A 14887-nucleotide genomic window follows, 5' to 3' on the forward strand; every position below is an offset into this window, starting at 1 on the left:
ACTCAGTTCTCAGAAGAGAGGCTTTTTACTGTATATAAGATTCCCACCCTTGTACTGCCTGTGCATTACTGGCCAGAAACAATGATAAACTAGATTCTAACCTCTGAATTTACACCGGTGGGCCTGAAGTAAGTATTTGGACCCACTTGTTTCCCACTTGCTCTTGAAGGATTAAAAGAAGTGTTTGTGAGTAACAGAAGCAAGAATTATCTTTTCGGGGACCTCAGTCTTTCATGATCTGAGTTTTAAACTCCTCTGAAGTCATCCTCTGGGGACGTTTTCGCATTGGTTTTCTGCCTCTGTTATGAAAATTCTTGAGCCTGTACTTACAAATGAAAAGGAGACTTTCATACTGTGGCTACAGCTATAAAAGGTGCTAAAATCCACTACTAGTGCACAACCAATCCGAATTTACTAAAAGGACAGAGTTTCTAACATCCTCTTCAGAGCTCGCAGCGTCCTACGTGCAGCCTTTCATCGCATCTTCAGTTTTGAGGAGAAACGGCTCTCTCCCGCCGAGTGATGTACTTTGGGATCAAACACTTCTTGACCCAAAGGCTTGCGCTATTTTGATCTCTTCTCAGCGAGAAGCTTCGTGAAGTTGAAACTTCTGTTTCTATAGCAGATTGCCCCATAAAATCGTCCACCAAGCTATCTCTGTTGTTTTAACCTCATTAGTTTTACTTTTTTCCTCAAGACAGTACCCCCCCCCCCCCGAGGGAAACGTGGCTCTAAACACAGCGGCAAAGGCTTTATCTGTGGTATGTCCTTGTCACCAGGGCTTGGTAACACACTTGGGCCGTGCAGGGGGAAGGAGGGAGCGACCCTACCGCCTCCCTCGCCTCGCACCTCCTGGGCTAAGGCGGGGGGGGAAGGACATGGCGGCTGGCGGTTCGTGGAGGGGGGGGCGGCTGCCAACAGGTGGGTCCCCACCCGGGGAAAGGCCGTGTCACCCTCCACGGCCGCTGTGGCGTTGGGAGCAGCGGGCGGCGCCGCCTCGCTTTCTTTGGACGGGGCGGGGGGGGAGAACCCCCGCTCCCCTCACAGGGAAACAGGGGCCGGGCCTTCCCCTCAGTCAGCCAAAGCACCGCGACGCCGCGGCGGGAAGGAGCCGGGGACGGGAGCCGGGTCCCAGCGGACGCCGCCCCGGCACTAGGCCGCGTCGCCAAGGCCGGCGCGTTGCTATGGCGCGGCCCCGCCCCGCCCCTCGCCGCGCGCCGCTGGCGTCCCAACATGGCGGCGGGCGGCGGCGGGCCGCTGGCGCTGCTGGTGCCGCTGGTGCTGCTGCTGGCGGCGGCGGCGGCGCGGTTGTACCGGGCGGGGGAGGACCCGCTGACCGTGTTGGCGGCCGGCTCGGTGCGGCGGGCGCTGCTCAACTCCTCGGCCGCCTGGGTGGTGCAGTTCTACAGCTCGTCCTGCGGCCACTGCATCGCCTTCGCCCCCACCTGGCGGGCCCTGGCGGGGGACGTCAAAGGTGAGGCGCCGCCGCCGCCGCCGCCCCCTCCGCGGCGGGCTCTGACCGGGCCCCCCGCAGCCGGGGAGCGGTCACCGCCGCCGCCCGGTTCTCCACAGCTCCGCCCGGCCTGAGGCCGGGCTGCCGCGGGCCTGACGCGCTGGCCGGGGGCCCCTCCGCCCCCGCGGCCGCCCTCGGTTCCCCGGGCCGCGGCCGCCGGTTCCCCGGTGTCGGGACCGGGACACCCGTGTGGGCCGCAGCGGTGCCTCGTCCTGCCTCGCCGCACGTGGTCACCCGTGGGGCAGCTGGGCTGCAGCGGGGGCCTTGGCACGCGTGGGCGGCAGCGGGGCCGCGGCCGGCCGTGTCACCCGTGGGCTTCGGCGGTGAAGCCGTGGGCGTGCTTGGTCTGCGCCGTGGTGCCTTGGCGTGCGCGGGTCGCCCCTCTTCTCGCTTCTCCGGTGGCGGGCACGTCCCTCGCCACGCTGCCGGAATGGCAGGCAGGACGAAGCGAGGCGTAGGTGTTGGTAGCAAGTCTCCAAATTAAAGATTTCGTAGGAATCCAGGGGTAAAACATCACCGCCGCCTCTCACGCACGCCGAGCGGATTTACGGCTGCGGATTTACACGCAAGCGTCTCTGTGCCTTGCAGCGTGCAAGTGGATGCGCTGAGGCACAGGAGGTATGTTTAGGCTAAACTCTTTGAGGCAAGATCTTTATTTTCTGAATGTTTTGTAAAGAGACTAGCCTATATGAGAGGATAAACGAAAAATAAATATTGTGGTACTGGAGGGGCTGTGCATGTGTTTGATTTATATCTTGCAAATTCAATATAGCATAAATGGACTAGAAGGGGGAAAAGGACCGCCAGGAAATAATACAAAAATCAAGCTAAGCGAGAGTCAGATCTTCAGATTTATCAAATAGTGACTTAAAAAGAAGTGGTGGCCTCCCCGGTTTATACTGAGGGAGGCCTGCGTTGCTGTGTCTTAGTCTGCTCGATTTTTCTGGCAGGCGCTGAAGTGTTTTACTCTATTTGTAGATCTAAGGAAAGGAAACAAACAGGCTCCTCAGGTATGGGTTAAATTAAATACTTCTGGTGGTGAGAAGACCGAGTTTGTAGGAAATGTTATGCTTAATATAGTGGTGTTAAAGGCTTTTAAACCACTCAATTTAGCATTTGACCCAAGAGACGTTTTCAGGATGGAGACAGCAGTTCTAATGTATTCGTATGGTTTCAGTTTGAGAGGGAGTGAAGAGCTCTGGCTTTTCTCTGGCAGCGTTGTATGTGAAAAGTGTTAGTGATTAACATGAAATGCAGGTGCAGTATTAGGTACACGTGGTTTTAGATACACAGAAATGGAGGCCTACCCAAAAATAGGTCCTGATGAACTCGTCACACGCTGAGGATTGCTGACTGATGAGCAGAAAATGAAAAACGGAGAAACATGGAGCAGTAATGGTTTCAGAATATTTCAAATGCTCCTTACTTGCATGGGTTTTTGTTTATAAAAGCAGTATTTTTTTTCTGTTTTCTTTGCATAAGTTTGTGTAACATTTTCACCTTTTGATTTGATTTGCTTGTGGCTAAAATAGTATTAGATTTTCTTCTTTTTTTGAGGAAAAGTAAGAACAAGGTGTTTGAATGCTGCAGTGAAGGTCATGAAGAGCCTGAACTGACCAGAGCTTTTGTCAGAATAAGACAGGGACATGTTTATATATTACTACAGCAGCATGATACCTTTGTAGGAAATATTTCTTGTAACTTGTAATGACTTCTTCAAATATATATTTTCTTTCTCATCTGGAGTCACGATAACTGCAAATGATGTTATGCACTTGTATTACTATAACCAGTTAAAGGCCTATCTACTCTTTAATCCATTGAGCTTTTATGAAGACTTTCATTTAAAAAGTGGATTTTTATGTTTGTGGACATTGGCACTACCAGCAAATGCAATTGGCTTCTGGTGTTGTTTGTCAGGAAAAGGTTTCTATTTTAAAGTTGGAATGAATGGATTTTAGTCGGAGACTGAGAACAGTCACACTTTTTGTTGGTAGCTTCATCCAAAAAAAAACCCCAAAATGTTTTGCCCACTTAGGCTGTCTCAACATTTATTTTTCAAAAATATGTACTCATCTGCTAGGATATTACAGTTATCTTCGAGGATGCAGACTCATCTGCATTAGAGAACTCCTAAATCACTGTGTGGTTGTATTTGCTAATTTGGTACAGTCCAGTTAAATTGGTGCAGCTACTTTGTCCATAAAAGGCCTGTGCTAATATACTTAATTTTTATTTCATTTCTCATTTGTTAAATCTTGGCAATATTATCATTGCAAACGTCATAGCAGAACATAATCCTCCTGAAAAATAGGAGCGGTGCTTGCTTTTGTGTAATTTACGTTTTGAGTTTGATACCTCCTCTTGTCTCAGAACAGGCTTTAAACTTAGAGTCCTTGCTGCTGCATTCCTGATCACACATTTAGTTTTATTACAGTAGTATCCAAAGTGGCCATTATAGTTAATTGTACTTTTTCTGTCTCAAAAGGTGATTGAATCTATCCACCAAAATGCCTGTGGGCTGGAATTATGTGCAATAGTTTTCTGTGTAGAAGTAAAACCCATGCAAATCCCATATATGACAACCCTTGGTTTATATGCAGAAGCAATCCACTGCTCTGGGTTTGGAACAACTGTTCCAAATCTAGCAATTGTTCCAAATCTAGCAATAATGATTTGCTTCTAGAAATTGTTCTTTAAACACATTTTGTGGGGAGCTGCAGAAACCCTGTCATTATTCAGGAAGCAGCCTATGTGTTAAAATATGTAACTCTTAAGTAGCACACAGGGAGAGGTTCCTTGTGATGCATCTTTTATCTCCCTGACTGAAACTTCATAATGGAAGACAACACATGGCATTGCATTTGCCTGCTGGAGGGAATACACAAGGTTTATGCAAAGAAAGTATCTTCCTCGTAATGCAATATGACTGGTGTTTTGGTATTCTGTAGTATTTCTTAAGTGGGAGGTTTGACCAACCTGCTGGATTTCCAGTTTGTCCAATACGTTCGTGTCATTCATTGGAACTTGTTTAGCATAAACAGAAATAGTGTTGGTTAATATGATATCACTCATCTACCCCTTTCATATAGTTTGTGAGTTAGTATATCAAAAATAATAATACTAATTTCGAATTCATCAGCATTTAAAAAGAACAATCCAGGCTACAGTGCCACTGTAAACTTACACAGTCTAGTCTGTGCACTCCAGCAACTTCTGCATCCTTTAAAAAGGAAAACCTCCTTTTAAAGCAGAAGCAAATGCTAAGCAGCGCACATCCCAGCTGGTGCTCTTTAACCCAAGTATTTAGCTAGAGATGGGTTTGCATTGTTGTGAGTAGGCTATTTGCATTAGGTTCATAGTGCTTCTATTCATTGTATGAAGGAGGATCAAAACAGGTGGAAAAAGGAGGAGTGGTGAAAGTTGAATGAGATAGATACCCAGAAGCCAAACTTTTTTTTTTATTGTGCATTTTATTTGATGAAATAGACTGTTGTATCTTTTGTGCTGCTGTGAATACATGCCCATCTGCTCTAGCATGCTTGTAGTTACTCCTGGTGCCTGTTCAGCTGTTGGCATGTTCAGCACAACTGAAATTCTCCATCAGCTGCCCCATCCTCCTCCAAAGACAAATAAAGGTCAAGCTATATTTCAAAAGCAGCTAGGCATGCAACTGTCAATCAGATCTTGAACTTGATGAAGCTTTCATGCTCTTTGCTATAAAAACAAGTTTAATTTTAGTGCTTTTTAAATTTTATTGATACTTGGGAATTGTGGTGTACCTTCAAATTCTGCCCACAGCTGTTTTGATTTAGCTTAGCTTTAAAAAGTAACTGTCTAAGGAGTCTCTTGGAGCAGTTCTTCCTTAAAGTGATTGCTGCAGCAGAGCATGGCTCAAAAATATAAGTTCCTAGCAAAATGAGAAGGAAAAAGCTATAAATGAATTGAAAGCTTTTATTGAAGTTATATAAGCATATTTATGGAAATACTTGACCTCTTGTGGTTATTGCTATGAAACATTTATAAAGGAAACTTACAGTGATGTTCAAATTCAACTCTTTAGCACTCTGGTTAAAACTCAGATATATTTTGAGGTGTATCTAATGTATTCCTGAACGGTACTAAAAGGTAAAGACGGCTTTCAGTAGACGATATGTGAGCCTTAGCTTGTGTGCAATTCTGGAGGCCTCTGAGAAAATTCTAAGTTTGGTAAATAGTGAGTCCTTGTTAAAACAACTATAATACAAGATGCATCAAATTTATGGTTTTGTAATTGACAGCCATGTGGATGAGTAACTTTTGGATTAATTTTACTCAGTTATATATACTCTGCATGGTTTATTTTATGAGCTTAGCTAATGGGAAAAGCTAGGGAATACAATCCAGTATCTTGCAAGTGTTGGGTTGGCTCCTATTTCATCTTTCTGTATTCAATAAAATGTCTTCGGCCCTGGAAGTGCTACATTGTGTGTTGGGATTCTTCTTATTTAAGTGTATTGAAAATACTGATGCAGCTGAGAAACACAGTTATTTTAAAAATCAGTAGATTGTATTACACTTGAGGATAGAAATGAATAGCAAATGAGAATCGACTGAGGGCTTGATTTTTATGCCATTGGAATCTGTCGTAGCTCTGTTGTTGATTTCTATGGGAAGCAGGGTAATCCATCAGCTGGGATCCGTGATCGCTTCTGCTGAAAATTGAAAGATACCTTTGTTTTCAGACTGGGAATCTGCAATTAGAGTTGGTGTGCTGGATTGTGGGGAAGAAGAGAACTATGAGACGTGCAAAGAATATGGTATTCACTATTACCCAACTTTTAGGGTAAGTGGCATAGTATATTGCCTTAGGTAAATGATGCATGCTTTATAGTAACTAAAACTGTAACAAACTTGCTTGTGCAGAGTGTTACGTGTAACGAGTTGTTCTTTAGCTGGACTTTTTCTTTGCTGTTTGTGATAAAGCTGCAGGGTTGATAAAAGATTAATTTGAGTTCTTGCTGAATGCAATAGCTGATGCAGTTATTTATAGTAGTAATTTAGTCCTCAGTTCTGAATCTGAAAAATTCTTATTGAAGATACCATTCTAGAATAAGTACTATGTTGTTACATTTATGTAACACCTCATTGTGATATATTTGTTTGATAATAATAATTTGTATAAGTATTCTTCAATTCAAATGTTTGTGATTATTAATAATGGTTTTAGTTTTGGTATGTGAAAATACAGGTAACTGCATCATGAAATCAGCTAATTTCATGACCAGGGCTCTAATTAAAAATTTACCTTTGATTGATCCTTTACTATTTTTCTAATTAATTTCATAATTTGCTTAAACTGTCTGTTAAAAGGGATCTTGTGTTTGCCAAAATTATCTACCATTTTTCATCTTCAGGTCTAAGTGCAATTTTTAACTTCTCTGTCTTTGCCAATCTGTATAATCACATTATTAACTGTAAGTGTAAGCAGAATGTGATAGATGGAGAGTATTGAATAAACTGTGTTTGTTATGACAGGAGAGGGAACAGGAGATGTTTCACTGTAGAATTTGTGATGTTCTACCCTGATAGAAAGAACAATTTTTTAAATTTTTTTTTTTTTTTTTTTTTTTACTCCTTAAAGTTTTGGGTGTAAATTGGTATGCACTCTTTATTAGACACTGAACCTTTTCTATTTTATTTTTTATAGCAGAAGGCAGTCAAGCTCCATTATATATCCTGTTTAACCACTGGAGGGAGTTGAGAAAATGTGAATAGTGTTCTAAGTATATGTGTAGTTGGTAGTACTGATTTGGTAATGGATCAATATACAGTATTGAATTAAGCATTGTGGTATTTTTCCTCTAAAAGTTGGCTTTATTCTATATCAGAGTTTCGATTGGTACCTATGAGCTACCCTCGTATAGCTGAGAAACAGGTCTTTGGAACTCATAGGCTAAAAGGGAAAACTGTCTGCTGAACAGATAGATAAAAATGTTTTGTAATTAGAGCTGTAAAAAGTAAAAACTCTTGAAAGCCATTTTTGTTTCTGAACTGAGCTTTCGCCTTGCACAGTGAGTTATTTTCAAAGCAATAATACTTTTTTTTCTCCCACATAGTACTTCAAAGCATTTACAAAGCAGTTTACTACTGGAGAAAATTACAAAGGTAAGAATATCCTACTGTAAGAAGTCCCCAAAGCAGTTATCCTATCAGCCAGGGATGTGTCACACAATAAGCAAAATCTCTTTGCCTGTCAATTAGTTTAGACAGCTAGAGATGGGATGGACACTAAATAGCTCTTTAAGATGTGATATTACAAGTACTGCGTGGAAATAGAATGTCAGGCAGAATTTTAGACAGCAAAACATTTGTTCAAGAACTAAGGGCTCACATTCCTCATTTTTTTGAAATGTAGTTTTCACAAATGGCTAGGTAATTTTTTAAAATTCCTTTTTTCCACCACACACCTCATCAGCATGAGATCCAATTTGCTCAATCCTGATTCTGGTGCTTTTTGATCTGTCAGCCACTTTCCAGGCATCCTGAATCTCACTGGGAGAACCCCTATTCAGATGTTGACTAACTGAAAACAGGCTTATCCTGTGTGTCTGAAGGGATCACAGCTTGAGGTGGTTTGTCTGGGAACAAAAGTAATGTTGTCTTTTTCAATGGATTAACATTTAAAAGGCCAGAGGTCAGAAGAGAGACCACCTGCACCATTAACCCTTAATGTAGAAGTAGACCATAGTTGTACCTGTTACTTTTTGGCATTTGTGAGAGCTTCTGCTTTTTAATTTATTTCTTTTAAAGCAAATAAAATATTCTCACGCTTCAGTTATTTCCTTGTATTGTTACATGGCTTTGTAACCTCACCTGGTCCATTTGGTAAGAATGGTACACCTTTGCAGTTTTTAGTGCAAGATGAATATCCTTATTGCAAAAAAGCTATTGAAGTTGCCCACACCAACTATTGTCAAAATGAGCACAGATTTAAAATGAAGCATTGTTTGAAGAGGAAACCAGCAAGGCAGACAGATGGTTAGATTTGGAAAAGTCTTCAGGTTTTATTAATTTTGGGGTGGGATGATAGCTTTTAAAAATGATCTCATCTCAACATTAAAGTGAAATCCTACAACAAACCCTTAGTCCCCGTTCTTCAGCCAAATAGTATTCTTGTTTTTAAGTCCAAATTTAAAACAAAAACCTGACACAGAAAAACATGAGAATGTATGAAAACCTGCATGTGAATAATTTTTTCCCAGTTTTCTGAAGTGTTGTGAGTTTTTTGTAACCTGTACTCAGCAGGAGCAGATAGAGAGCTGCAAACAGTTCGTCAGATGATGATTGACTTCTTACAGAACCATTCCCAAGAGTTGAGACCGCCTGCTTGCCCACCATTGGATCCAGTTTCGTAAGTTCCTTGTTTAAAATACAGCTGGTGTATGCTTACTATGTTAATTAAATAAAATGTAGAAGGTCCCATTAAAGATGAAGTAAGCTTTTTTTCTTATTATCAGTTCTGCTATGAGACTGTAAAAGGAAATACCATCCATAACAGTGGGTGTATTGTATTCTACCTATGTTAAATAGCTTTTCTTTTCTTAAAAGGTCCAGTGATATTACTTCTCTTTTTGACAAGAACAGCCATCATTATACTGCCATTGTGTTTGAAAGTAATAACTCCTATGTTGGACGAGAGGTAATGTATGACTTATGAATGACATAATGAATATGAATGAATGTTATCATAACACAGAAGAATTTTATGTTATTTAGCCAAGCAAGAAAATTTCTGATTATAAGACTGAATTAAAGGGTCATAAAGGGCAGGTCATGCATATTTGAGATTTCACAAAGTCAAGGCATTATAATAGGGTTGTTGTATTTAGTCACACAGAGGAACATGCTTACAGATGAATGTGATGTCATGTTAACTTCTTCCATTCACGTTTTAGTGGAAGATTAATTTATCAATTTCATTGCTAGCACAATTCTTTTTTTCTTTCAAGATGTGGAAGACCACAACAAAAATATTGTCAAATTATGTTATTGTTTTGTTACAGCTAGAGAACTGTTCATAATATTCATTCTTCTGGGCAGCTTTTGTGATCTCAGCTGTTTATAATAATCAAAATTCTCTGGTTCTCTTTCTTCACATATAGGTTTTAGGAAATTACATTCTAAATTAAGATGATAACATAAAATTATTTTCACAGCTCTGAGGCACTGAGGAGGTAGAAGTCTTTGTTTTTTTGCTTCCCCCACTCCCCAAATAAAATATTTGATTTGGCATCATTTCACCACCTAATGAGCCTGCTGTTAGCTTAGACAACTGTTACTTTTCTCTTCCTGCAAAGGTCTAGGATAAGTAAAGAAAATAAATTGCATAATTATCTAGGCATAATCTGTGTAGAAACATCCATTGTCTGTGAAATGTTTCTAATTAGATTTGATGCTGGGATGGCCCAGTTGCATAAGCGGAGGAGAGTGTGCTGCCAAAAGTCAGAATCGCTTTGAGAAGCAGGCTGCTTCCAGACATTTGTGTTCTGGAAGCTGCTGTATTGATACAAGTGGGCATTACTGAAGAGAAGAAACGTGATGATTATAAAGTTCTTCAGCTTTTTATCACACTTGCTTTATTACCTGTTGTTATAGGGAAAGACTGAGTGTCATCTGATTAACAGAAAGTGGAGTCTGCTTTCAGAAGAAAAAATATTTGCTGATGTTATGTAGCATTTTAGCTTTATAGAATAGTTCAGTGAAATAGAAAATAACATTGTTTTCAAGTTTACAGTATAAGACAATATGGACAAACCTAATAGAAGTCACAACAGCTGAAGAAAGGAAGGCCATGTGTTTATCACTGATGAAAGGAAGGAATGAAGGGTCTCAAATTACAAATTTGAAAGTGAGGGAAAACGTGGCAAAGATAATATTCACATGAAAGGGAAAAGTATAGTGGAAACTGGGAAACTAACGACAGGAAAAAGATATAGAAGAGGCAGAGAGGAGTAAAAGTAATGAGAAGTAGAAATGTAAGAAGAGTCGGACACATGGAAGGTTTTGTAGGGAAGAATGGAATACTTGAAATGGTAGTATAAGAGCATAGGCTAATGGAAGGATGTGAGGAGTGTGGCCATTAGAATGGCAAAAGAGGATGCCTTTATCAGTGGGATCTTGAAGGATTTAAAAAGGGAAGCAATGTGTATTTAAGCTTTTTTGTTTAAAGGACAAATTTTCATTACTTAGAACCATATCATATTTATCATCGTATTTGTAGGTGCAGCTTTGGCTGTACCTGATAGTTGAGTCCTGGCAAATCTTTGAGGCATCCTGATGTTACCACCCTCTTCTGCTTCCTCTAACCTTTGCTGTAATTTACACTTTGCAAAAAAATTTGTGCCTATTCCCAGCTGCTCTAGTGCAAAACCCCAGCATCAGGTTTAAACAACTGATGAAGATTGGTTTGAGCTAAGATGCTGGACTGTGAACTGGAACTCTTGAGATATAAGCACCTATCTCTATATAGAGTCTCTGCTGTGGGGTTGGTAAACAAAAAGAGCTGAACAGACAGCTGGGTGCTGTGACACCACAGACTACACAGCTTGATTTGGCAGGGCTTGCCAGGCAAAGCCTTAACTCCTGTGGAGCCCGTAATTGTTTTCTTCTAAATCATGGACTTTGACATCAGAATGCTGTAAAGTGGTGGGACCAGTGTTTCTTCACTACCTGAAAATTTGCCTTTAGACTCTTACATATATAACATGAAACATAAACCTGTTGGTGCCTGTGGAATATCCCCTGGGCTATTTTGAGGTTTATGAGGACATTTTATCATTCATTCTAATGTTTTCTTCAGATGTTAGACTTCAAAGGGAAAAGATCAGGATAGATCAAGAAAAAAATAAATGGAAGATAGGAGTAATAATTTCCAGAGAAGAGTAAATCTTCTTTAACTGAAATTGTTAGTGTCCACAGAATACTCATAGATGTACTTCCTTGGTGAACAGCTTAATGATACCCTTAAAGGATGATGCACTTCACCTATTTGTATGTCTTGTCCTACAAGATTGGATATTCCTTGAACAATGTATAATTCATGTCATCTTTTCATTACCCAGGTTATCTTAGACTTGATCCAGTATGAAAATATCATTGTAAAGAGAGCGTTGAATTTTGATAAGCCTTTTCTTGAGAAACTTGGTATTACCTCAGTCCCTTCATGCTATCTGATCCATCCAAATGGGTCCCATGCATTAATTAACATGTAAGTAGTTATCTCTCTGAGGAATATGGGGAGGTTCAGTTAAGCTATAAAAACAATTTCCACAGCTTCCTTTCATACAAAGTAAGTTATTCTATAACCTTTTGCATGTATATAATGACATTGTGTCCTGGCATGTAATCAATACACTGTACTGACTGAAGTTGTGTGTTCCATTTCTTTGTGTTTGAAAATTGCCTGTCTTGAATGCTCTCTAGCAATTATTAACTAATCTAGTGGTCTTGTTATACAGTTTACTCTTTGAATGCTTGTGATACACAGACGTGGGTTATGCCAGTGGAAGTTAGACTTCATCATTTAATAGGGAAAACTAGCCAAAATGGTGTGGTGGCTAATTATAACCTTTGTGTTGTTTGACTACAATAACAAGTTTATACTGCTGACAAAACTCACTTGTGAAGTAGATGTTTTGAAGTAGAGTTTCTAACTGGAAATAAAAGCTCTAGGCCGAAGTTTGTTGTTTGGAATTTGATATGCTGAGAGCAATGAGCTGATTGTTAATGAACCATTTAATATTGTTACCTGTATTTTTAATAAAAGACCTAATATTACTTTTACATACTACTGTTGCCTATTTATAGCTTTAACCTATTACTGTGATACTTCTGAAAAGAAAAAACTTTGGAATAGAAGTGAAAAAAATTAATGAAGCATCAAAGTTCTTAAACTTGCTTCTGAGTCAAAATACTTGTTCCATGTGAACATTGCCTGTGTAAGGCAAACTGACATTTTGATGAAAATGATGTTTCTAATTTTAGATGGAATTTCAAACCTCTAATCCAAATTATTGTTATTACTATTCCTAAATTGAACATTATTTAATTTCACTTTGTATCAAAACATAACATGTTGCACTAGGACTGAAAAACATAAAACAAAGTGAATATTTTAATTTATAAATATACTAATTTGCTTTGGATAGTCACTTAGTCTGAGATTAAAAGTAATCTTTACTTTGTCCATTTATATGCAGTTTGAAGCCTCTACGGTCTTTCTTTTCTTCGTATTTAAAGTCATTGCCAGGTGTAAGAAAAAAACTTCTTTTGCCACTTCAGCTACCTGTTCAAGAAAACAAAGAGGAGAGTACAGAAATCAAGGTGTGGAAAGAGTTCGATAAGTAAGTGATACCCTCGATTTTCAGATCAATGCTTGTTTATTAAAATTTGCTTGCAGTTTTTTCTTGCCATGTGGAAAGCTGTGCTGTAATTTATTATAAAACCCTAGGGCAGTTCAAAATTGTACTTCATTCCATCCCAGGTGATGCACCTTGAATTGAATAGGTTGGTCACTACTGAATGATCTGCATTCTTCTGCTGGGTAAAATTAAAGGCGTTCATGCTTAATACTGGAGAAATTATGGCATCAAAACTGAGAGCAAAGCTTTCAGCTGTTGCTTCAACTTCATCCATTTCCCAGTATATTCAGGTAACACTTGTGAATTAGTTCAATTCTAGCATCAAGGTTACAACTTCTTTATGATTGTGAGCAGTGTTTCAAACAATTCAGAGGTGAAATTATTGGGGGCTTTTGGTATTTGGTTTTTAGCAGCAAACATCTGCACTGCTAATGTTTTTCTCCAAAAGTATTGTTAAATGCTTAATTGACTTAAAAATACCAAGGACTTATCACCGATTACCTGAAGTATATAGATCACTGATTTGAATTGTTGGAAAACTTCAGCAAGTAATTGGTGTCCCTGAAAAAATAAATAGTAAAATAACAAGCTATAACGTTTCTGTAGAAAACAAGAATTCTGTGTGTCTATAATAGTGAATCAGTGCCCACTAAAAAGTGCTTGTCAAATGCAAGTATAATAGAAAATACTATAGTCACTGTAAAAGATGTTTATCATACCAAATCCGGTAAGGTTTATCTTCACCCTCTTTCCCTCTTTGTCTGCTTGAGAGAAGGACGCAAAGGCTTTGCAGAGAGATAATCCCTCAGCATCTTTAGATGGAAAAGATGTAGGACTGAGTGCTTTCATTTTGTACTTATTTTCCTTTCATGGACACTATTAGTGTCATCTTCTTTTAATGACTATTATAAAATATTTTATTCTGTTGTCAAAACAACTTAGTTAAATTGAGCTGCTTTCCAGCAAGACAAAATCTTGTTGATGTGAATCTCAAGTCCAAGTATCTTCTAAATAGGATTCTTTGGGGAACCTCGTGCATTCACTTGGATGTCTCTTTATCTAAGAAACTTGAAGCACAATTTTGCAGTTCGTTTAAATTTAAGCAAGTACATTATTAATTAAGGAGATAAATTCAGAGTAAGTCTGTAGTTTGAGTTGTTAAGAATATAGATTATTCTGTATTTTAATATGTTATTTCCTGCATGTTATTTAAGAGGTGGGACCAGCCAGTTTCTTGAATGATTGTTCTTTTAATTGTATTTGTTTTTAGAAATAATAATGTTACTGAACTCTTACAAGAAGTGTTTAACTCTGTTAACAATGTGAACTTCTGTTTGTTTGGTTACATTACTCTGTATCATACTGTCTAGAGCTCGTACTCTGAAAGCATTGAAAGATAGGGTGTTTTACTTGATGTATTTGTACTTTGTAAAGTGTTTTTTGTTGTTAGGAGGATATTTGGTTGTGAGAAGGAACTCTTAAACTCTTTGATTTGCTTTACGTGTTTTACTTGTACCTGTCATAAGGTAGGTAATTCTGTCTTAAGAGCTGGTGTGATTAAAATTGACTGTTAAACTTGTATGCAAACAACCTACAGTAAAACTACTGCATTTGGGAGAGGATTTCTAGATTCAGTCCTTTCCAACGTTGAACTTTTTCAGTCTTGTTTGCGCTCCTGCTCTGTGTATGATCTACTTTTGTTCAACAGAAGCCTCCCTTTTTTCATAGCATGTTATTTTTCTATTTGAGGTCAATCCTGAAGAGAAGCTATAATTTCTTTACCCTAGCTATTTCCTTGCTGGCAATGTCAGGGTTATAATTTCATTACAAGGTAAAGCTGGCTGGGAGGCAAAAAGTTTAGTCAAATATAAAGGCAATTCTTGTATGTGGTTATGCTTCGTTTGTCTAAACTCTGAAGAAAATGACACAAAATTACTCTTTGAAGAGAATACAGTGAAACTCACTGAACTTG

General features: G+C 39.4%; 1 protein-coding gene across 2 annotated transcripts in view; it reads left to right on the forward strand.

The window, feature by feature from the left end:
- Positions 1-1199: 1199 nt before the first annotated feature.
- Positions 1200-14887, forward strand: part of QSOX2 (quiescin sulfhydryl oxidase 2) — a 28741-nt gene continuing 15053 nt past the window's right edge. Inside the window, exons 1-7 of one of the 2 annotated variants that reach the window (XM_030000332.1) lie at positions 1200-1474; positions 6238-6338; positions 7612-7660; positions 8798-8906; positions 9104-9194; positions 11617-11762; positions 12754-12897. In XM_030000332.1, the coding sequence (XP_029856192.1) occupies positions 1234-1474; positions 6238-6338; positions 7612-7660; positions 8798-8906; positions 9104-9194; positions 11617-11762; positions 12754-12897 (881 nt within the window). In that variant the 5' untranslated portion in view covers positions 1200-1233. The remainder of the gene's footprint in view (positions 1475-6237; positions 6339-7611; positions 7661-8797; positions 8907-9103; positions 9195-11616; positions 11763-12753; positions 12898-14887) is intronic. The other variant, XM_030000333.1, reaches the window with a different exon arrangement.

The sequence above is a fragment of the Aquila chrysaetos genome, chromosome 24, assembly GCF_900496995.4.
Source record: "Aquila chrysaetos chrysaetos chromosome 24, bAquChr1.4, whole genome shotgun sequence".
Classification (NCBI taxonomy): Eukaryota; Metazoa; Chordata; class Aves; order Accipitriformes; family Accipitridae; genus Aquila; species Aquila chrysaetos.